This window comes from Parasteatoda tepidariorum, chromosome 10, assembly GCF_043381705.1.
Source record: "Parasteatoda tepidariorum isolate YZ-2023 chromosome 10, CAS_Ptep_4.0, whole genome shotgun sequence".
Lineage (NCBI taxonomy): Eukaryota > Metazoa > Arthropoda > Arachnida > Araneae > Theridiidae > Parasteatoda > Parasteatoda tepidariorum.
In genome coordinates this window covers 34,550,602-34,576,290 of record NC_092213.1, presented here as the reverse complement: position 1 = coordinate 34,576,290, position 25,689 = coordinate 34,550,602, and the positions used below count along the sequence as shown (strand labels likewise).

Here is a 25,689-nt window from a genome sequence, read left to right as displayed (position 1 = left end):
AATCAGCAGTCGTAGAAGGATCACTAGTTCTATTCTTTTTCCTGCTCCGCTCGCTTCCGTGCTCTGTAATCACTGTAATATTGTGCATTTTTCCCTCGTGGACCTCTTGAACCAGTGGAATTGCTTGTGTTTGCCTCATCGCCTCGCCCTGGAAAATGTATTTTTAATAATAATGTATGTGAATGCGTCATAATGTAATTTCAGAAGAGAAAACCTAACAATCAATTGATATTCACAAGAGACGTACCTTGACATAACCTTATAAATCTGTCGCATTGTCCGTGGGATTGTTTTCACTCATATTTTACATTTGTTATCAACTAAATTTGAAAATAAAAAATACTACCCTATTAAATTATATGTGTATCAAAACAAACTAAAAAAATATTTATAGAAGAAAAATACTTTTATGCTAGTGAGAACCAAAACAATATGGAAATGAATGAGGGAAAACTGGATCCTACCACGCGATTTCCCGGCCAATAAAAATGTAGCGTTAAACGTTTAACGCAACCTTGTTGGAAGTCGCATAAGAAGTATAACTTCAAAAAACTTATAGTTACGGGTTTGCAGTTTTTTTAACTATACAAGAAGTAGTCAGTTTCAAAACCGTAAAGGTAAAGAAGTGTTCCACACTGTAAACCTTACAGCTAAATGGATAGACAGTCTGCAGCCGGTGGTTTTACTGGAATTTTAGAAAGAAAACTCTAACACCGCTTTGGGAAATGAAGTAAAGCTTTCCCTTAACAGCCCTTTGTAGGTCACAAAGTCATGAAGATAAAGGCTTCTCGATTTAGTGATCAACAGCATGTAGTCAGCGTCGAGCACCAACAACTTTTACTTCTCGGGCAAGCAAGTACCTATCAATAGGAAGCTGGATGGGCTTAACCAAGGTGATACCCGGGGTGAAACCCAGGTAATAATCGGACAGTGTTCTTGAAATGTAATGAATATTAATTATGAATATTACATTTATATATATTACGCTCTTATTTCACTATAAATGTTTAACATTAATAATCATATAAAATAATATTTTATTTCACTATAATATTAAAGGATAAATAACATCTCGTTTGTGTTTTTTTTTAATTTTTTGTACGTAAAATATTTATACAAAAAAATGATAAATTCTTTACATTTTAAAAACAATGCAAAGCGTATCATTTAATTTATTGCAAAATTGAATAATAATTAAAAAGTATTGATTAGTTCGAGTGATAATAAAACACGAGCAGATGTTACTAATTTTCACTTTCCTTGTACTATAAGTTAATCAAATTTGATCAGTTCATATAGATTTAATTGACTGTTATTAGAAACACTTTTGCACTAGTATAGCAAAATAACAAAATATTTTTAATTTTTAATACCAAAAGTGTCTCTTTTTGATTTGTATGCTCCCCTTTTTGCTGATAAAATACATAAAACTGATAAGATACATAAACTGATAAACTAAACTGATGAAAACTGAACCTTAAAACTAATAAAATGCATAAATACTTTAATAGCTCATTGAAAGGGGGCTTCACATTAGGGTGGTATAAATTTGAATATCAATATGATACAACGTGCTGCAAATGCATTCACCATTATAAGTTCTCAAAGTTCTAAATTTTCGAATCTTAATTTTTTAATGAATTATGGAATTCATTATTCTCAATATGTTTTTTTCCCACTTAATAATGATAAATATGTTCAAATACACATTGGCACATTAAGCATGCTGATGCACTAAAATGAGATGCTTATGAATTCGCCAGTTTATTAAATGTACATAAATTTTTCAATTCATTTTAATATATCTTGATAATACTTACGGTACATTATTAGCCATAANTCGTGATCGCCAAGGTATTATTTTAAACCCAATATTGATAGGCTGGTTGGCTTTGTTTTGGCTATGTAATATTTTAATAGACCGCCAATTTTGGATCTCCTACCAATGCTTCTGTGTCCGCTGGGAACAATTTACATGTACTTTTTAATTTGGCTTTTGACTAGGCAGGTTGTGGGGGATTCGTCTCCCACGGCCTGTCCTTATATTAATCTTACTATGCAAAACTTATTCAACTGAAATTCTTATGAAATGATTTTTATATATTGTAACTCGAGCTCTGCAAATATATAATAAATAAAAGCTTTTTATTAAATATGATCCGGTTCAACTGTTAATTTTCATCACCCTTCTATTTTCATCATCTCCTGATTTCGTCATCATCTTCAGTTTGTCAATATCTTCAACTAGTCCACTATACGAATACAAACTCCAACCCCACCTGAATATCCATCACCAACATAAATTGGCACCCAGAATCCCTTCTCCATAATAATGGCACACTGAATATATCATCAAAAGCATGTTCTTAATGATAAAGAACTCTTAAACTAAATTTTCCACTGTTAGAAATATTTCTGAATAATTAAAAACACAGAAACTAAACCTGGGAAATATAAAGTAATCCGGTAAATCAAAGAAATCAAATTAAATTATGGAAATTTGAAAGTAAGAATAGTCAAAATCATCTTGAATAAAATTAGAAGTCACAATAAACAAAAAAACGCATTTAATCAAAGTCAACAGGCAAGTAGAATAATAAAATAAGTCTTTGCAAATTTAAATAGTTCCAAATCTATAGTAAATTACCTCGGTTTTGCTCAACTCCTGCACTATGCATAGAAATGTATTCTGCCTTGATTTGTCTCCCTCGACTACCAGGTTTTTATTAAGACCATTATTTTTTTCCTTTCTATATTTTTGGTTACAACTATGCCATTTATTTCAACCCGAGTGTGTGTTTTCCCGATTAAAATGTCGTTCTACAACGACGAGAAAATAAATAAATAAATAAAAAATAACTTTTTTTCATTAGAAATTTAACAAATAAGTTATTACCAATATCACTTCCATTACATAAGAAACTGAGTTCACAGTTTTTGATAAATTGAATAAATATCCTGACTAAAAAGACATTTTAAGTTCGCATTACATCGTAATGTTTCCCCCAATATCATTTCTATATACATCTTATATATAATGTTCATGATATTATTCTAAAATAATATTCTTCCGCAATCAAAGAGGTTTTGTTCAAACGTAAAATGATTCGTTTAGTGTTGGTTACGTTTGTCATTTTGCTCCACTTAGATACTAAATACATTTAGATACGAATACTTAGCTACGGAGTACATTATTTGTCTTCATTTTTATTGAGGATTCTAAAGTTATATTCAAGGTGCAATAATTAAAAAAATCCCGGTATATTTGTCCATTATGTAATCAAAAAACCTATTTTGAAAAGTATAAATTTTTACACATTTACAGTAGTATTCATATCTTGAAAACTTATAAAAATTAAATACTTTCCAAATAAATTAAAATTGCTTTATAGATTTAAAAAAAATGGCGTGCTGTTACCGTCTGAGCTCTTTTAGAGTTGACATTTTAAGATAAAACTGTGAGCAGAAGTCGGACAGCAAGCTGATAAAAATGAATTTAATAAAATTTTATTCACATATAAAGCTTTTTTTCCTATTACGAATTTATCATTATAATGTGTACACCTAAAAATGAAACATTTTAAAACTAGCCACATTTTATCACTAAACCATAAAATGAAAAAATATAAAAATTGCTTTTACGATATAAAAAAGATGTCGCCACTTACGTTTATGGTCGTGTTTCATTCCTAGATTGTGTCCTATTAAATGAGCAAGAATGTTTGCAGATATATAGGGAAGAAAAATGTTATTCACCTATAAAATACAAAAATATAGTATTACCGGTTGTCGAATAGTTTAAGAGCTAAAATTTGTATCGAATTTAATCTCTCTCCCTCTCTCTCTCTCTCTCTCTCTCTCTCTCTCTCTCTCTCTCTCTCTCTCTCTCTCTCTCTCTCTCTCTCTCTCTCNTATATATAATATATATATTACCTAAGCACCTATGATATTATTGTGCAATAATTACAGGGAGCTTAACTCATCAAAGTGCTAAAGGTGTGCATGGGAGTCTATAAAATGCCTAATTATTGTATAGAATGACTGAAATTGATTTGCAAAATCGAATTGATTATTATTTCTCAGACTGCTTAGGCATTCTATATTATGACTAAGCAAAGTACATAGTAATAATTCAGATTTTTTACGGGGCGTTTCAGCAAAAACCTGACTTATTTCAAAATTAAAAGTATCAGAAACTAAGGACGATAAAGAAGGAAAACTTGCAATATGCTTAAAGTGAAAGCTACTAATAGTTTATACAGAAATTTTGAAATTTAGTTACAAACTTTGCTCACAGATGGCACTGCAAGCCATTAATGAATCCAGCTATCAGTTTTACCATTAAAATGTGAAAGATTTTCTAACCGGAATAGATAATAATATGCATTCAATTGAACAGTATGTTTAACTTTCTCTAATTAGTAAAAAATATTCTATAGAAAAAGATAAGTAAAATGCTACGAAGTGCTAGGTGCTTGATTTCCGAACGAATGAAATATTTTCTAGTTCATTATGAATAGCTTCCCCCGATAATATTGTTCGTTTCAAAGTCGTAGTTCGTATCGCAGTCGTAATGTTCGTTTAATGTCCTAATAGTGTTCTTGATAAAATCGAATATATACTAATATATTTTTTACGTCCTCAGACAAATATATTTATATTTTTCTAATATATTTATATTTTTCGAATATAGTTATATTTTTCTTATATAATTAACTTATTTTAATATATTTCTTACATTATCAGAATTTATATTTTATTAAAATTTGATAATGTGAAAAATATATTAAAATTTGAATTCGATAAATATATTACAAAAATACAGATTTATTAGAAATTATATATACATTAGAAAAATATGAAAATGTTAGAGTCTGATGATGTAAGAAATATATTAGAATATGATAAATGTTTTAGAATATTTATCTGATTTGAACATATTTGTCTTATTTTAATATATTTTTTTAAACCTAACATTTAAAATACGCTCCTTTTTTAAATTTACCCTTACAATTTTAGCAAACAAAACATCAATCTCATGTTTCAAAATTGTACACTCCAAATATTCAATAACTTAATTATATTAGCAACTGCGTTTTGACATCATAAGAAGGACGCGTTCATACACTAATGAACCGAGATAAAAATTTTGGTCCGTCATTATATCAAATGAAACATGCATTGAATGGAAGAATAAGGAATCTTTAACTTTTCCTAATGAGTAAAAAAAAGTATTCTATAGAAGAAGATAAATAAAATGCTGCGAAGTGCTAGATGCTTGATTTCTGAGAAAAATATATTAAAATTTGAATTAGATAAATATATTACAAAAATACAAATTTATTAGAAATTATAAATATATTAGAAAAATATGAAAATGTTAGAGTCTGATGATGTAAGAAATATATTAGAATATGATAAATGTTTTAGAATATTTATCTGATTTGAACATATTTGTCTTATTTTAATATATTTTTTTAAACCTAACATTTAAAATACGCTCCTTTTTTAAATTTACCCTTACAATTTTAGCAAACAAAACATCAATCTCATGTTTCAAAATTGTACACTCCAAATATTCAATAACTTAATTATATTAGCAACTGCGTTTTGACATCATAAGAAGGACGCGTTCATACACTAATGAACCGAGATAAAAATTTTGGTCCGTCATTATATCAAATGAAACATGCATTGAATGGAAGAATAAAGAATCTTTAACTTTCCCTAATGAATAAAAAAAAATATTCTATAGAAGAAAATAAATAAAATGCTGCGAAGTGCTAGATGCTGGATTTCCGAGAAAAATATATTAAAATTTGAATTAGATATATATATTACAAAAATGCAGATTTATTAGAAATTATAAATATATTAGAAAAATATGAAAATGTTAGAGTCTGGATGATGTAAGAAATATATTAGAATATGATAAATGTTTTAGAATATTTATCAGCTTTGAATATATTTGTCTTATTTTAATATATTTTTCTAAACCTAATATTTAAAATACTCTTCTTTTTTAAATTTACCTTTACAATTTTAGCAAACAAAATATCTATCTCTTGTTTCAAAATTGTACACTCCAAGTATTCAATAACTTAATTATATTAGCAACTGCATTTTGACATCATAAGAAGGACGCGTTCATACACTAATGAACCCAGATAAAAATTTTGGTCCGTCATTATATCAAATGAAACATGCATTGAATGGAAGAATAAAGAATCTTTAACTTTCCCTAATGAGTAAAAAAAATATTCTATAGAAGAAGATAAATAAAATGCTACGAAGTGCTAGATGCTTGATTTCCGAACGAATGAGATATTTTCTCGTTCATTATGAATTGCTTCCCCCCGATGATAATGTTCGTTTTCAAGCATCACTTAATGTCGTAGAAATGTTCTAGATAAAATCGAATAATTACGAATGTATGTTTCATATCAGCTTATGTATTCCCGATACCAATTAATACGTATAGAGCTGGGTTACTAGTTTGATGATAGGATGCATTTTAGTTACTAAGCTTGTTAGAAAAATAAATTGTCAGGGGATTTATTTTATTTTACTCCCTTATTCGTGTATTATCTTTCTTACTTCTCTATTTATGTTCCCTTATTCACGTAGTTTAAATAGATTGGTAATATGAAGTTGATAAGTTTTGAGTATTTATGCTTCCATCCTTATGCAATTTAAATAAATTGTCATCAAGAAGTTTATAATATGAGGGATAAGTATTTAAAGCACAAACTATGTAGCATTTGCGCTGTTTTCGATTGTTTGGATACGTTAAAGTTGAGCTAACGCTGCTTTTGAATTGTTTTTCATTTGTTTTTGGAGAAGAAAGTCTAAATAAAATTTGATGCTAGTTTGTTCTAAATTGCTGAAATTCATGATGAAATTCATGATATTCATTTCATGAATATAAGCCTAAATATATGTTTATTTAATATATGTTATAAATATATGCCTAAATATATGTTAAAATTAAAATTCCTTCATTTTTTTGTCCTTTAATAATATATTTGAAATATAAATGAACAACTATTACTAAAAAAAAATTTTTTTTACAAAAATCTTAGAACAAGTTCATTTTAATGCTATTATTGTTCACAATCTACTTATTGTTGAATTCAATAGTAATTTTTCTTTATTGTTAAGAATAGATTGCTTGAGCTCCTTTGGTTTTATCAAAGCTGTTGTTTAAAATCAAAGCATAACAACAAAATGGTAATAAAAAACCATAAAAAAATAAATATAGTCAATTTAATAAATAATTAATAATCGAAAACAAATAATAAATAACCAAATAATGCATAAAGAAACAGTTACTTTAGTTAAACTAACTCCATTAGCTGTGCAGACACTATCCAAGAAAGCGATGCCATTTTGCTCATCATTAAAATCGCTTCCTCTGAAACATAAAATAATACATCATATGAACGTGATATTGCATTCATACATGATATATTATTGTAAGAATGCAATATCCCATAATGGATATCATAAACAGCATCATATTGCTTACAAATGATATAATTCTTATATATTTACAAAGTGTTCACTAATTACTGACTTAAATGTATATTTTTCGTGTTTCAGCCTTATAATCTTTACACAAAGCTCTTAAAGACCTGGTAAAGAGGAAAAAAAGATAAACGTTATTAATATATAACAATTTTTATTGAGGTCTGTCCAGAAATTTGTTTCGCTTTCATTAGATAATATCCCATCATATAATCATTTACATTTTAATTACCATAGTATCAAAATTGCTTTAATATGAAGAAACAGTTCGTTAAATATCACCTTTCGTCATATAGATTTCAATAAAGCGCAATGAAATGTGGAAAAAAAGAAATGTTTGCAAACTCTTACCAATATTATTAAATTTATTCACTGCACTTTAGAAATGCATTTATCCTTCCAATATATTCATTAAAAACTTTTTTAAGATTACCATTTTGGTTTAGATTATCATAATTTAAAAGTTTGGTGTATCTCTTAATAACGACCAAACATCAAGAGTTTTCATTAATGCCCATATGTTGAAGTATCTTAAAAATAACAACTAAAATACATTTTAGTTTTATTTTAATAAAAATTTTTTTCCTCTGTGAAAAAAAAGAGAAATCCTATTGGTCTCTACTACTTTAAATAAATCCTTAAAGGATATTTTTAATAGCAAATATTTTTTTTTAAATGTAGAATTTTCTTCATTTTCTAAGCCTAAATCTATTTTTCATCATTTATTTTTTCATTTAATCGGAATCTGATTAATATTCATAAAAAAATACTTTTAGAACATTTTTTATATTCGTGAAAACATCTATTATACAAAATATTAGAAAAAAAATCTTACGATAGGAGATGAGCCGTATCTATCGAAAATCGACTCATTCGCTGAGCTGCATACTCTTTAAAGTTTTTCAAAGTACTTGAGATATTATTCGTTATTTCTATTCGGTTTTTTGCCCACAGTTCGCCGTAAACCAGACTTAGAGATGTGTTCAATGGCTTGAAAATCTAAAAAAAGAAAGAAAGAAAAAACAATATTGATTAATTATTCCTCATAAATATATTTAAACGAATACCACAAGAAGGCTACTTAATTCCACGAATGGAAATTTTCATCTACTACATGAAAATACGAACTCAATTACCATGTCTGCATAGTTGATCATTTCAATGGATGTGGTTATAGCCTCTTGAATGGAAGAATATTTTTCGATCTGCAAATAACAAAAATAATAGTTATGTACAACTAGTAGACATAATGCTGAGAAAAAATTTATATTTGATGCTTGACTTGGTGATTTTTCAATAATCTATTGTTTTTATTAATAATATACATATTTACTCAGAAAAAATTCAGATATTTGTAACTCATAAAACATCTTTTATTCAAACTTGTTGCAAGGTTCAGACACTTTACTAACAGTTTTAAAAATTTATATTAGTAAAAATGGAAAATTAAAAGCAAAAAAGGAAAAAGAAAACTTGCAGCAAATTCTTGTGACAGGGGATAAATTTTCCCTTCCAGAGTTATTGGCTTTAGTTCCAAAATTTTATGACAGAGGGCACTGCCAGCTATTTCGGCCGTTTCTATGTTGAACTTTGATGTATACAAATTTCGTCTTCCGATTAGTATCACGTGTGGCTGATAGGGACATTTTGAAAATATTATTACGTAATTTTCATTTACAAAGAGATTTTAAAATTTTATCAGGCTATTTTCAATTGTTTTTCTTTGATTTAGAATTTTACTAATTTCAGAGCCATCTATCGAAAAATGCTTCAACTAATAAAAAAAAACTGATTTTTTATTTATTTTATTTATTTATTTCTTTAATCCTAATTTTTTTCTTAAAATAAATTTTGAAATCATTTATCTACTTAAGATAACTTTTTCAGTCTACATTTTTCTGTCATTGAACAAAGAATAAATAAAGGCATCTTATGATAAGTAGTTTTTTTTTCTTTCTAAGATCGATTCATTATTTTTGAGAGGGTAACGGTGAAAAAGAAATACGTGCTTTAAGAATTATATTAATAGCATCATAATGTTTACGACATATCTATCCAAACTAAATTTATGATGCGCAACAACTTTATAGTTCATTTTTCCCCTTTTCTCACATCAGTTTCAAAATAAAAATAATAATTCATCAGTTTTTTACTACTTGGGGCTGTTGGCGGCTTCATTAAGTAATGCATAATCACTTTACTATTGCAACATACATCTTTCATTATTATAGCACAAGCAGTTAGAAAGTTAAAAGCATGTTGAAAAAAAACTTTCGTGGCTTTCTGGAGGCGAAGAGATGATTTCTAATCACGCCAATTAAGGCTGAGTCAGTAAAGGCTACATTATACTTTACTAGAAGATTTTACAAACCTCTTAGTTTAAAAAGTTTCAGACTATCGGAAAAAATGCACTTGTAATACATACCAAGGATTGATCTAGAACTAGAGCAACTTCAATAAACTTTTCCCTCAATGCAACGTCCTCCTAAGGAAATTAAGCAATAAAAACGAGATTAATTAATGATTTTATACAAAAGAAGATTTCTTTTAATTAATTTAATCGTATAAATAGGATGAACGTCAAGTAATTAAAAAGTTGAAAATAAATATTTTTATTTGGTGAAATATGATTCTAAGGATATTAGAACAACCCATGGATTAAGTATGTCAGAATGGTTTGAGATTGTACATAAATGGCCTTCACATGGTTCTTGTGGTTTAGAACCTTTAGTTCTCCTAAATACCTACACTTTTAGAAAATTATTGCTTGCCGAATCATAATATCGATAAAATTTGCTAAAATGTAACTGGGTATTATTTCTTTAACTTGATTACACGACCACGGCTGATTTTGAACGGAAAATATGGTTTATTGCTCAACATCAAAACGCTATGGTTCAAATTGAACCAAATTTTTCAAAGAGTAAAATACACTCATTTGAATCCAAAGGCACACCAACAAGGATAACCAATTTCAACCTTTAAGGCTGTTTTTCAAAGGCTATGTAGTCGCATGAAATAATGCGTTTTTGCTATTAACTGTTGTGAGTTTGAGACAATTGGTCCAAATTTACAATATCTTTAACCAGCACCCTCTATGTTTATTCTGAAGATGGCGCACAACGTCAATATTGAGAAAAGCCACAGTTTTGAGAAAAGAAAATGCGTTTGTGGTCTAATTTTTTAAGATTTAAAAACTCACTACAATGCTATATTGTCTGGACTAATAAAAAAAATTGCAAAAAACGACTAAAAGTTATTAGTTTTAATCTAGGAAGAAAAATATCGCTAAATTTGCAATTTTCAAAAAAAAAGTTTGATAACTTTTGAAATATTTTAGTTATTTGTCCGTTATAAAGCACAGTTAATTCGTCACGGTGAGAGGGCATATGTAGTTTTTCAAGTACCAGGTACTTAAACTGAGGACTTTTATTTTGTTTGGCGAAGGAGCTACGAAAAATGTAGTTAGAGTACCTATGCCATTGACACAAAATTGAAGTTTAAAAGCGTTTTGGAAAATGTTTACATTCTATAACAAAAAAAAACTTAGCGAATGTTTCTAATAATTACAATGCAATTCTAAAATCAAAACAATTTCAAATAAACAATTTTAAATTATTTCAACGTGCATTTTTTAGTAAATATTAAAAAAAATGATTTTTCCAATTTTCATTACTTACTTATCATCCTATATAAAAGTAACTTAAATGAATGTTATTTTGTAGAACCAAATGATTTAATTACTTAGCTAAATAATATATGTTCTCCTCACATTTGGTTGTACGTGTAGCATGTTCTCCGCCAGACTTTCTACTATCTCTGTATTATCTACAAAAAAAATATGTTAAATAATTACCGAATAACTCATGAATGATTCCTTTTGATTATCACACAAAAAATATTTAAAGTTAAATGAAAATTATACATAAATGAAATTCAGATCTAGTTCTGGTTGTTAAATTTGTTATCAACTATATACGGGCGATCTAATGCATTGATACATTTGTAACAATGTATAGACAATATACTTGATACAATAATACACTTGAAACATTGTATCAAAGCGTTTTAGATTTGATTTCATATATACAATTTCGGAATCTTTGATGAAAGTGTAATAAAAAATATACACAAAGAGAGGTCAAAAATTAATATCTAAACCAGGAAAAAGAAACACGCAATTGATATCAAACGAATTTCTTTTAAAAAGATGTGACTAAAAACGCCATAACATGCTTGATTGCTTAAATAAAACTTTTAACGTGTTTTTAATAATCATCATCCACTCTTACATTTAAAAATATACACATTATAAGTCGAAAATTGATATTTAAACCAGGAAAAACGAAGGCGCAACTGAAATCAAACAAATTACTTTTAAAGAATCGGGATTAAAGCAGCCATAACATCATTGATTGCTGGATGAAAAAAATTTAAGGTGTTTTTAATAATGACGTTTCAAATCGTCTCTAAATATTAATCCTCGATCACACATTAAAAATACGCACCATAAAGGTCAGCATTTAATATTTAAACCAGGGAAAGAAAAGAAAAAAAAAATCAATTTTAATTTAACTAATCACTTTTAAAAAGTCTGCATTAAAAAAGCCATAACATGTTTGATAGCTAAAAAAATCTATCAAAGATGCTTTTAATAATCACCTTTCAAATTCATCTTTTACTCATTAATGTTTACTTACACATTAATATTTACTTACACATAATCTTTACTTACAAATTAAAACTCTACATATTACGGGTAGAAAATTAATATTTTAACCAGAAGAAAAAAAAACAATTTTAATTTAACTATTCATTTTAAAAACTTGGCATTAAAGAAGCCATAATATGATTGATTGTTGGAAAAAGCTATCAAAGAGTTTTTTAATCATCACCTTTTAAATCATCTTTTACTAAATAATCCTCACTTACACATTAAAAATCCTTTTAGTTGTATAGAAAGGCAACCTTATAGCAAATGTTGCATTTTCATTTAAGTTGGCTTAGAAAGGTTGACAAATTAATTCTTTTTTGAACTTAGTAGAAATCTTAGTATACAAAGCTTGTTTCCGTAAAGATTGAATAATGGTATGAAAAAAACGTAACTTTTCAAAAAAAAGGTACAATTATTTTCTCTTTTGTTGCAAACTTTGTTTTTGCCTTTTTTCATTCTAGCTTTCTCTAGGTTCTCAAATGCAGCATTTTGTTTGCGTTGAAAACACAATGATCAGGCCAACCTTATTTTTTAAAGTGTTAAGAAAGTATATAAAAGCCTGCGCAAGTATATCCTGCTTCATTGATGGTTATAAAATCTAAAATAAACTTCAAGATGGTGAATCTCTCAGGTAGAAAGCACTTTCTTTTATTGATTTGTGAATGATGATTCATCTTCGATTTAAATATTTCTTAGCCTTGTTTTGTAAAGGCAAATTCAATAAAAGGGTTGTTTATACAAGCTTAATGCGAACCACAATGCACCTAAACTAGCATAGTTAAATTTAACATTGTTTCAAGCTTGCTAATTGTTTATGGTATACTTGCTAATTGTTTATAAACCTTGCTGGACTTTGTGATAAAGGTTATTGCTGACATTAAAACCAACCTTACACTGATATCTGGACAGAATTGTCATAACTTAATTATAATAATTGCATTTAATAACGATGAGTAGTGGAACTACTTTGTCCATTCTTTCGCTACATTTTTTTAAAAAAAATAAAAAAATAAATGAATAAAAAATTTTAAGGGGGGAGAGAGGATATTCAGGGAGAGAAGTTTAAAATTATCTAAAAAATTAACGACAATAAAAGGAAGTTATTATATATATTGTATTGTATTATATATGTGGACGTTATATATATACATAGCTGCCAACTCTTCCGGTTTTCCCGGAAGATTTTATTTTCATATTTAAAGTGCTAGCGAAATTCATGTTATTTCAGTAAACTTTTTGAATTATAATAATAATTTTAAATCAGTTTGACCACCACTACATATAAATAATTACAACAAATATATAAAAGCATATTATTCGTTACGATAGCGAATTTCAACCTGATTAAAATATAAATATATCTTTGAGGAAGATAGTTTTTCGGTAATTATTTTACTACCACTTGGAAAATCCATTCCCGAAAAGAGTGATTGTTGGCAGGTATGTATACATTATACATTGTACCTATACAGTTCAATTCTTTTGTAAATAATACTTAGCAAAATAATACTCATTCCCAATTTATACCAGGTGTTACATAAATAATTGGTGATCTGAAAAATCATTTTTAAAAAAAGGCGAAAGCGGACAGAATTGTATTGCTTGCTGCGTTCTATCTAAAAATTGAGGAAATATCGTTCTACCAAGTTTCAAAATTAGTCATGAATTTCGTTTATAAAAGGAGAAGATTATAAATCAACATGTTTTTAAAATTACCATGATGGCATGTTTTTAATGTAACCATCATTTTGTTGCAACAAAGAGGTGCACCTCGTTTGTATGAGTACTTCGAGAATCTTCGAAAATAAGTTCTAAATATTTAATTATATTTCTTTCCTTTCTTAAAAAAATTTCTAGTTTTTAAGTACTGAAATTCTATAGGAAGTTAAATCTGAAAATTTTTGAAAAAAAAAATTCTACTTAATATTATTAAAATATAGTTATTCGGATTGTTTATTCGGATTGTATGTTCGGATTGTTCGGATCATTACTGAGAATTAAAAGCATAGTTTTTAAGACTTTTAAAAATTTTTGACAGATCACTACGATGTTAATTTTTTGGTAAATAAAACTTGCTTCAAAAATGTCGTATAAATTTGAATATTTCATTTTTTACATAATGATTTTAAAAGTACTTGTTCTATAAAACATTTAACTATTATAAACTTTTAAGTTCCACAATAAAATAATTAAATCCATGAAAATTAAATTCTTCCAAAATAATAATTGAATATGATAGTTAAAAAAACTTTTGAAAACTCAACATAATGCTTTAGAAATATTTAAATATTTTAATGAATTTACTTCCTTCGCCTATGATACATTTAAATGCATCTCAGATATTTTTCAAAGCAATATTCTGATTAATTCCCCGAATAGGATTTTAACAAAGCCATCATCAATTCCATTGAGATTTCTAATAATTTTATTAACAATAATTATTTCACAATTTAATCTGAGTATCTACAGTAAAAATATCTAGGAATAAATACTGGCATAATTATTAGCATTATTTATTGTTTTACGTTTAATGGTCAAATTTTTTATTACATTTTCCTTTATTTAAACTTGAAAAAAAAAACAAGAAATACTGAAATTAATAGAATTAAACAAGCGGAATTAAATTATCAAACAAATTTAAAAATTGTGACATTGGTTTTTTATTTATAGAGCTTAGATTAGAGTTTTGAAAATTCATTAGTTTTATTAGTTATTTTAAAAAAGATTTAGATATATGCACAACAAATCAGTTTATAATATCCATAAGCAGAAAAAATAATTTTAATTTGCGTAATTTTGCATTGAATAGATAATGAAATAACTTTTTATTTGTTAATTATATATTTCGATAATTTCTTTGCATTTAGTTTTATTTACTTGGAATTAAAAGTTTTTTTATTTCTTCTGATTTATTTAAGTATCATACTTCTCGAATTATTTTTGTTAGGTGTTGAAAAATTCTTTTTTCTTTTCTTTGTTTTTAAAAAATTTCTTTTAAAAAGTCTCATTATTAGTAAATCTCGTCATTACTTGAAAGAATATGATAATTTTATTTTCATAAATTATCTGTTCGTTTTAAAAAATTTAGAATACGTACTATGTATTCAAAATTTAAATTGCACATTTAAATTAATGTTTTTATATCTGAGGCTTCCTTAAATGCCTATTCGAAATTTTTAAATTACTTTAAAAATTAAGTGAATTGGTTTATAGGTTTTATTTCAGCAAAATGTTTAAATTCTTCTTGCATCCTATTTTGATTAGGGAATTTGAAATTAAGAGCAATGATTATGCACGACAGATCGTTTTATTAATACTGGAAATCCGCAAGAAAGACTCTAAGTTCGAATAAAAAACATGGAAGAAATGCCATGCTTTTTCTATTTTTTAAATAGTTTGAATATAAAAGAAAAAAATCAGATAAAATTACCGTACTTGTGACAGTTCAGGTAAAAAAAAATATTAATTTTGTCAATAAAACCAAAATATACAGTATTTAAACCATTCATTTCGAAATTTTTAATTCCTATATGATAACGGTTCACCTGAAATTCTGGTTCTTAAAGTTAGTGTTCTTAACGACTCACAATCACTAAAAAATGTAAAACTGAAAGGAAAATTTAACCGAAAAAATTGTTTTTATATCATGCTCTAAGGTATAATGATAAAATTAACAATTTTTACCACATTTACTTGATGTTATCAATTAGTATAAAATCATATTAAAATCATTACAATTACTGAGTTTTTTGGTGTTTCCATAGAGCCAGAAACATGATAAATTTTATTATACTCTGGTAATTTTGACCATTATTTTTTCTAAATGTAAGGATTTTTCCGTGTCATGGAGGTTAAGACCCAGCGGAATGCTGTTGGCAATATGGTCAACATTGCGCACCGGGCATTTGTAGTTCTTAGAGAAGCTCCTAACTATCGATTTGAAGATAAATGGGCATCAAGCCGTCACCGGGAATCGATCCCCAGTTCTTTTAAAAGACAGTTCTCAGGAGTTATTGGAGCTCAAGAAAAATATAAATCGACGAAATATTTAGTCTAAGATTATGTTACATTTTTAAAATCAAAGGGCTTTTGGCAACAAAATATTTGCAAGCCACATTTCCAAATTATTTGGAAGAGCGTTTTTGATGACAAAACATCACGATTTCTACGTAGCCAATTAGATATCTCTCTATATCTGGTAGAAATGTCAAAAAATATAAACTGCTCATCTTGAAATAACTTAAAGGGACAGTTTGATATAAAATTATCCCTTTTGGAAAAAAAGTGAATTATCACTTTGTTGTCCAAAATTCTTCTTCTGTTCTTAAATAGAAATACTGAAGATTAATGTAATAAATAAATAAACATGCGTTAAAGATGTTAATCTTACCACACTTTAATAGTTCATCTTGAGCGACATGATAAAGTAGGTGTGGATGGGTTTCCTATAAGAATATATGGAAAAAATAGTTAACTAAGAGGAATTTTCGTTTTTACTTTGTAGTGTTTCATTCAATGATAATAGTAATTAAAGAAGTGAAATTTAATGAAATTTAAAGTCTATACACTGTAAAAATTCCGGATCAAACTACAGTATAAAATACGAGCACTTTGGCAGCATCATTCGTAAAATCCATTTTTACCATAAAATATTATACGGTAATTTTTACAGTAATATTTATTCAATTCGATTGATGCAGTGATTTTTCAGTAATTGTTACCGTAAAAATTACGGTACATCAGAGTTTTTGTTCCATTAAAATTCGGTAAAAATTGATTTTACAGTAAAAAGTACAAGTACCCTGAGTGCCAGTACTTTTTTTTATTTGATCCGGATCTTTTTAACAATGTAAACGGATTGAGATGTAATTTTTAAAATAAAGTAAAGACCCGATAGTTTCATAAGTGCCGCCATTGATGAAATTAAAAAAAAGATGTTAAGAAAGAAATTATTCATGATGAAATATCACTCATGTGAGCTCGTAATTAATTTTCGGGTTGTCCCTAAAAAGACTGTGCGTACAAGTATGAAAGTTACCGTGTTCAAAATTATGAAAGTTAAAAATTACCGTGCTTTTTTGGTGTTCACATAGAACCAGAAACACGGTAAATTTCACCATATTCCGGTAGTTTTGACAATACTTTTTTTCTCAGAGTATGAAGGTGTAAAATTTAATCACTAGATACTTTATAGATAAGAAAATTCTTTGAGGTTTATAAAATATAATATTTTGATTTATTTCCCCATGGATGTTTTGCAAAGGTGTAAAATTTTAATTAAAATTTGTAACACAAGAAAAAAGGATAGAACTCTTACTGATAGGTTTCCATGCAAAGGCTGTAGAAAAAACATTTTTCCATCTAGCAATATAATTCCTCTGAAATAAAATAATAAAAAAATAGTGTTTTTTAATTAAATGAATAAACTTTCAGATTACCGTTACTTTAAATTCACGAAAACATTTCTGATTTTCTAAAAAGAATAAAAAAATTGAGCTAATACAAATTTCACTATTTTAGTAAAAATAGGAAAAATAAGAGGACTTTTAATAATAAAAAGTCTTGTGTGTTTTAAGTTCTAAACATATAACGTTTCTTCTATTTTTCCTCATCTCATTTTTATACTTCAACAAAAAAGTCTTTTATGAAAATTAATATTTCATAAAAGAAAAGAAGAAAAACTTTTAATATTAGAAAGAGCAAAGCAAGAAAACTTTTAGTATTAATTATCTTCTTTGTATATATATATATATATATATCAGTAAAAAAATTAGTAGTTCGAATATAAATTTCTGAAAGAATTTTACTTGTTTTAAAAAAATATAATTTATTTAAATGAAAATATTGAAAGCATAACAAAAAACATTTCAGTTTCCTTTTTCATAGTTTACTTCCAGTTTCGGTTTTACCTGTCAACATATGAAAAAACAACTATAAATTCATTTCCAAAAATTATGGATAAACATCTTAGAAGGTTTTGATGAGCTCATGATTTTAAGTTCAAGTAAAGATAATTAAAAATTTAATGAAATTTTCGTCGAAATTGCTGATTTTCACCAAGTCGGATATAGTTCGTTCCCCAGGAGTTGGCACTTTGTTGCACCTGCTCGGACGCAGAGTTCATTTCAGCGCGGGAATAAGAGGAGAAACATCTCCACATTTGAAAAGAAGACAACCCTTTATGCGTGCCAAACGCAAACAGTGAATTCTTTTTCAGTCACTTATTTCGCTTTATCAACTGCTATTATACCTTTGGTTACAATAGCTAATTAAATATATTTTAATTTTAAAATCTGCTGTTTTCCCAGCAAAATGTCTCAAAAAGGAAGACTATTCAACCAAAAGAGAGAAATATCATCAAATTTATGAGATATTTCATGCTAAAAAATGCACATAAAGATTACGAAATAAATTTTTTTGTCATGCAATCGCCAAATAACAACCTTTTTCAGGATTGTCCACATGATTCTCCCAAAAATAGCATAGGATCATCTGATACCTCGTGATGAAGGAGGAGCCAAGTGCCAATTCCTGGTGAACGAACTATACCTTAAATGTATGAAAATCTAAGCTTAAAACATGATGATTAACTTGTGTTAACAAGACTAAAACTAACTAGAGTTTTACCAATTTATTTCGGTGTATTTGCATTCTAGACCCTCAAACTTTTTTACACAATTAAAAAATTCGTTTCATACTAATTGGTTTTTCCTTATTTGAAATTATTTAGAAAGTATTCTTTAAATATATCGGCTGTGATGCCCTACAGAAATTAAAATATTATATTAATCTGATAATCTATACACTATAAAAAATTCCGAATCGAATTACCGTAAAATGTACTAACACCCTGAGTGCAGCATCCGTAATTTGAGTGCAGTATCCGCAGCATTTTATATCGTAATTTGTATAGTAATATTTAATCACAGTGAATCAATGATTTTACAGCAAACATTACAGTAAAATTTATGTTATATCAGTTATCTGTTTAGTAAAATTTTACGGTAAAAAAGGATTTTACTGTAATAAGTACTGAACCCTGAGTACTGGTACTTTTTGCAGTATTTTGATCATGAATTTTTTACAGTAAAGTTTCTTTAAGCCCTATTGTTACACAGTACCTCAAAAAAATTAACAACTCTTAATATAGTCAACGGATTTTCTTACTCAGATGGAATCTTAATTGTTTGAATGTCTAAGCTTAAGCATTGTAATTAACTTGCGAAATGCGATATTATAAATTACGAAAGATGACAAAAAACGCACTTTCTATGAATAAACAAACCATTTTATTCAACATATTTGCATTTATACACTTAATAATAGTGCTAATCTGGACGCCAGGTCTCGATAGTTTAGTCAAGACAAGTAGTCGACAATTTGAATCTCTTAATGTTAAATTAATGTTCTTAATATCTTTTAATGTTAACACCAAATATCTAAAACTGTTTAAGCTGAACAAAAGAATGTTACACACTATCACTAATTTTAATCCAAATATGTGAAAATTATTTATTATTTTTTTAAAATTTAATAACAGTCGAAAGAGTTTTTATAGCGAAACGTAGAAATTTTTACACGGAGAAAAAATTCTGGTGAAATTATCGTACTGTATGGTAAAAAAACTTCTGGTGAAAAGCAATGATTCTGGTTATAAAACCAAAATATACGATATTTAAACCATTCATTAGGTAATTTTTTAATTCGTATGGTAATGGTTTTCTGAAATATCTGGTTTTCAAAATTACAGTCTCTATTACCACACATTTACTAAAGAATGGAAACACTGGAAGGTAAATATAACCGAATAAATGGTTTTTATGCCATGCTCTATTGTATCATAATAAAATTATTAAATTTTACCACTTTTTACAAACTTTATCACATCTTATAAAACCATATTTTATTTTTAATTTTACCAAAATCATTACCAAATATAAAATTACCGTGCTTTTTGCTAATCCCATAAAGCCAGAAACATGATACTTTTTTTTTACCATATTCTGGTAATTTTGACCATACTTTTTCTCAATGTGCATATTCAAGCACCATTAAAATTCAAATCACAAAAGCCAGAAATTAAATGTAAGTGGGTGAACAGTCCTTGAAAACTTCAAATTAAAACTTTTTTCACAAACAATTTCATTACTTGATCAAAAGCCATTAATGTGTTTCGTGTTTTTTCACTATGCTTGCTTTATAATCAACTTGCTCAAAATTAAAGATAAACAATGCAAAGATAAGCAATGCTTATCGAATGCAGGTATTATATTCTCAAAAAATTTAATTTAGAGAATTACATAGTTTCAATGTAGTATAAATAATTTAGCAATGATACAAACTTATTGATAATACTTATTTTCCATAGTGAGAAAAAGTATGCTCAGAATTACCAAAATATGGCAACATTTACCGTGTTTCTGTTACCTTTCCCTGTTTTCTATGGGAGTACCAAAACGCACTGTAAGTTTTCCGAAGTGCTTTGGAAAGGTTTTTGGTAAAATTAACAATAAAATATGCTTTTATAATAAGTGATAAAATTTGGACAATGTGGTAAAATTTTTTAATTTTATCATGATACCTTAGGGTATGGCATAGTAACCATTTATTCAATTAAATTTACTTATTTCTTTCGTATTTTTAACTAAATGTGTGGTTGTAAGAACTATAATTGTCAAAATCGGAATTTTTCGGTAAATTGGTCACACCGGTAAAAAAAAAACCATATAAACGAAAAAATTATTAAATGAAAGGTTTAAATACCGTATATTTTGGACTTATAAATTTAAATTATGCTTTTTTTTTTTTTTTTTTTTTTTTTTTTTTTTTNTTTTTTTTTTTTTTTAAACCAGAAATGTCATTATTATAAAGTACGGTAATTTCACCAGAATTTTTTCTACGTGTACTTTTGGCGACAGAAATTTATTTTGGGAGCAAATTGTAAAAAAATACCTGTTTGAGAGTATTTTGAAACATAACCAAAATAAATTGAATCAGAGCTTAGAAATGTTTATGATGAATTTTAATAATTTTGTGTAAAAATTTTTAAAAAAAGCTTATTTCGGAGCATTGTTGTGTTTTGAAGCATTATGTAAAAATGCTTTATTTTGCAGGGTTGGAAGAATTTTGAGTAAAAACTTTTTGCTTTGATCAGCTTATCTAGCAATCACATCACTTATTTGATACTTTACACATGAATAGATCAATCTGTGAAATGTCTCTAATCAATTTTAATAATTATGATTATCATGAAAATTATAACAATGATTATAATATAACAATGATTATATTATAACAATTCTAACAATGATTATTATAACAATTTTAATAATTATGATTAACATACTACTTACCTCACTCCTGAGCAAGTATAAAATGCAGCTGTACCATCTGGATAATTTCTAATTGTTGCTTGATAGAAACAATTTTCAGGTAACTGTAATATTTGTAAATTTATTAATCATATTGGTTTTCAGTCTATAGCAAAACAGCTACACTATAAAATATCCCGCATTAAATTACGGTAAAAAGTACCGAACGAAATGCTATTAAGATGCATATGTTTTTTATTTTGATAAAATAATGATCATCCAAAATGTATAAAATTTTAATTAAGTTTTTTTATTTATTTATTTTAACAGCAGACATTATTGAACACTCGTCCTTCGCCTCGAAAGATGCCAGAAGAGCTGCACTATAACGTTACACTTACGGGATTCCTTGGAATATTCATCCATTTTTTAACCTAGGCCAAATTTCCTACCCCCTTCCTTACTTGTCGAATAGTAAAGGCCCTGTTATTAGTCTTTGAATGATCGGCTTGTGCAAATCCTAAATGCTCTGAGTACGTACTACGCATGATTCTTTATCTTCTTCACGAGGTCATCGCCAAACAAGACCATTTTTTTTAAATCAACAGCCACCGTAGTTTTAACAGTCAACCTTAGTTTTGAAAGTGATAATTACCTATCTACAGTAATTTGATCCAGAATTTTTTACAGTGTATGAGTCTTATAAGACTGCTTATGAGCATTTTAAGTAATATAGTTAAAACGACAAGTTTTTCGATGGAAGATTGCACATTTCAATGTTCACGATAAATACAATGAAGTTCAAATTATAGAAAATCAAAAATAGCTTTAAATTTGTCTTAATTGCGTTAGAAACATTATTATGACTTTTATTTAAAAGTCGTTGTACCACTCATATAACATTGCTACCTGTTCATTTTGGCGGCTTTTTCTTAAAACAGCAAAATTCCACAAATAAGAAACGTTTGATTTAAAATTACTGATGCATCAAACCTTGCCTTTTTATACTATTCATATATATACTATATATTCAGGGTGATTCTAAAAAGATGGGCAAAATTTTAGGAAGTGATAGTACACACCCAAGCAAACAATTTTTATCAAAGAATGCATGGTCGAAAACAAAACGCAAAGGTGCTGGAGCATTTGGAAAGTTGTTTGATGCAAACGTGAAAGCTCCATTCCTATTGCGAGTTACTGCGCTGTGTTACTTGTTGCCAAGCTTTCAGCCGCTGCCGGGAAAGTTCGTGATATGCCTGGTGTGTTTCAGAATGTTCGCCTATCTTTTCTTCGCCGTTATACTGCGTGCATAGCCGCTGCCGGTCATTGTTTTGAACACTTATTGTAATCACATGCCATTAAATTTGCTTATATAGCTTAACTTCATCGTTCTTTGTGTGTTTTTGCCTCATATAAGAACATAAACTTGGACGCCTTCTAGCGGTTTTGCGTTTTGTTTTCGACCATGCATTCTTTGATAAAAATTGTTTGCTTGGGTGTGTACTATCACTTCCTAAAATTTTGCCCATCTTTTTAGAATCACCCTGTACATATACTATTTATATACTATTTACATACTATTTACATACTATTTACATACTATTTACATTTTATTTACACTGTTTTATATACTATTTAAATTAACTAATTAGTGTAGATATTTATTTAAAAAAATTATTAATTGCAATTTATTTTCTAGCACTTTTTTTGAAGTGTTTGTTACAATTCTATCAATTATTCTCTAATATAATTTGATTCAGTTTTTTTAAACAAAAAAGCTTTTTATTCTTTTAATTAAAACTTTTAATCATTTTCAGGAAAAAAATAAGCTTGTACAAATTGTAAATGTTTAGAACTAGATTTAGAGCATGTTGCTTACAAATGATGCTTTTGAATATTAGGTATTCAGCTGTCCGAAAATACGTTCAAATATTAGTTTCTAGAAATAATTTATGGTATAGTTAATAACTAGAAAGTAACAGTTTTAGTGTTTCGTCATTTTATTTTAATTAAGGAGATTAAAAAAATTTAAATTTTAAATTGCCAGTTTCTTTAAAATATGTTGCGATAACACAGTTTTAAGTAATTGCAATAAATAATAATGTTATAAATTTCTAATATTTTTGTTTTCATACAAAGTACATTGAATACGTACGGTTAACCTGAAAATAATTAGGTTTTTTAAATTATACCCATTTTAGCAGTAATACGCTAACTAAATCAACATTAATAAATGAAAAAGTTCATTTTTAAAATTCAGAAAGTTCTCAGTCCCATTAAACAATTTCTTAGTTCTTTTATCACCAAATTATGTCACCTTTATTCCTTAGGAATTGATTGATAATTGAGAAAAGTATCAGTTTTTTAAGTTTTGAATGAAAGCAAAATATCACCTCTTTAATTGCGATGGGCAATTCTTCTTCAGAATAAATTAACTGTACAAATGTTGGGGCAAATAGATTCCTAAAAGAAAGAAGAAAAGAAAATGCTTAATATTTTTTTTCTTATTTTAAAAATTATTTTAACTGATTTTTCGGCATTAAAAACAGATCAATATTAGAAAACATATTTAAATAAAGAAATGCAAATAGTATACTGACGATTAATTAGTTACAAAAGAGAGAACAGGGTTGATCATAGAATAGCTCATCCCGTGACGATTCTTTGAAATCTCGATAAGCGACTTTTTGAAATCTCGCTAAACTGGGTTTCTGAAAGATATTTCGGGGAGATATGTCAACCTACTACTTTTTGCCTAAACTTTTCGCCGTCTACTCCAAAATTCATAAATCTGATTGGTTAATTGATATGTATATACATACGCGAAAGTTGGATTTCGTTAGAAAGGAGGAAAAAAAGGTTCAAATTTTTCCGTTATTTATGCTTTTGAACTCTTATTGAGAAGCCTTTATTATTTCATTTTTTAATTTTTCTTTTGTGTGGTCCTGGTTGAAATTGGAGAGCAGATGGACAAGTGAATTTTTAACTTTATTGAATGCATTAACTTTATTGAATTTTTAACTTTATTGAATGCGATGTTTGAATGGTAAACCTGGGGCTTGACGTTTTATTGAATTTTACGTTATATAGTTTATTTCACTTATCTTTAAACTTACCTACTAAATAAATCAATATGGCCGGGAAAGCCTGGTTGGCTGAGAGCTGGACTCCTGTTTGTGAGAACGGCAGTTCGAATCCAGCAGGCCGAAGACTCCCCGTGTAGCATATAGTGACTGGTGGTCAAATCCGCTGGGTCACGAAGTCGTCAATGTTCCCAAAACAAATCAATACTTTTGGGAGTAATGAATTGGAGATTGATAGTTCTCCGGTTCAGGTCAAAATTACGATCTGTATGAATGAATGTATGAATGGGTCTGCCCTATAAACGGGTGTGACGTATGACTGTGGCAGAAGTCGAATTCTTGGCCATAGATGGGGTCACTGGAAAGCAAGAACAATCGCACCCCCTCTACCGTAATGGCGGAAGACAACAGTAACAACAAATAAGTCACTATTAGTCTGGAACAGATCCATCTCAAAACTCTTTAAAAACACTTTTAGTTATAAATACTTAACACAGAATAAGCTTTTGCGTATTTATTACTTACAGAAAAAATTACATTTTCTGCTGGATTAGAATTTGTCTTTGGGCTTGTATTTTAGTTACATGCAAAGAAAGAAAAACAAAAGATATTTTTAAACGGTTTAAATTACTTATTCTTTTTAAGAAAAACTATCACATCTTAAATTGAAAAATTGAAAATCAATTTAACATATTTATGACATTTATTAACCTTATATTAAACTAAAAGCAGTTTTTTTTATTCTTATCTTAATTTTTCGCTCCTATTCGTATCTTAAAAATGAAACGAAAACGATATTTTATAAAGCGCTGTAATTATATGTTCTTTCTAATAAAGCATTATCATATTTTTATTTTGAAAAACTAAAAAACTACTTAACATATTTATGATATTTATTTACCTTAAATTTAGCTAAAAGCCCTTTTAAAAACTCTTATCTTACTTGGTGATTTTGGGGGCCATTTCACAAATTTCAACACAGTTTAGAACGGATTTTTCAGCTTATAAGGTCTCATTACTTCGATGCGCCCAGAAAGTTTCCATTCAAAAAACT

At 27.6% G+C, this 25,689-nt stretch overlaps 1 protein-coding gene across 1 annotated transcript in view; it reads right to left on the bottom strand.

The window, feature by feature from the left end:
• LOC107447116 (snake venom metalloproteinase-disintegrin-like mocarhagin) overlaps nt 1-25,689 on the bottom strand; it is an 83,198-nt gene that overhangs the window by 40,514 nt on the left and 16,995 nt on the right. The window contains exons 4-15 of the mRNA XM_071186926.1: nt 23,946-24,015; nt 21,595-21,677; nt 17,559-17,619; nt 16,632-16,686; nt 11,300-11,355; nt 9,953-10,012; nt 8,664-8,732; nt 8,363-8,526; nt 7,333-7,414; nt 3,643-3,756; nt 2,246-2,340; nt 1,821-1,901 (exon numbers count right to left, since the gene is read on the bottom strand). Of these exons, the coding sequence (XP_071043027.1) occupies nt 1,821-1,901; nt 2,246-2,340; nt 3,643-3,756; nt 7,333-7,414; nt 8,363-8,526; nt 8,664-8,732; nt 9,953-10,012; nt 11,300-11,355; nt 16,632-16,686; nt 17,559-17,619; nt 21,595-21,677; nt 23,946-24,015 (990 nt within the window). The remainder of the gene's footprint in view (nt 1-1,820; nt 1,902-2,245; nt 2,341-3,642; nt 3,757-7,332; nt 7,415-8,362; nt 8,527-8,663; nt 8,733-9,952; nt 10,013-11,299; nt 11,356-16,631; nt 16,687-17,558; nt 17,620-21,594; nt 21,678-23,945; nt 24,016-25,689) is intronic.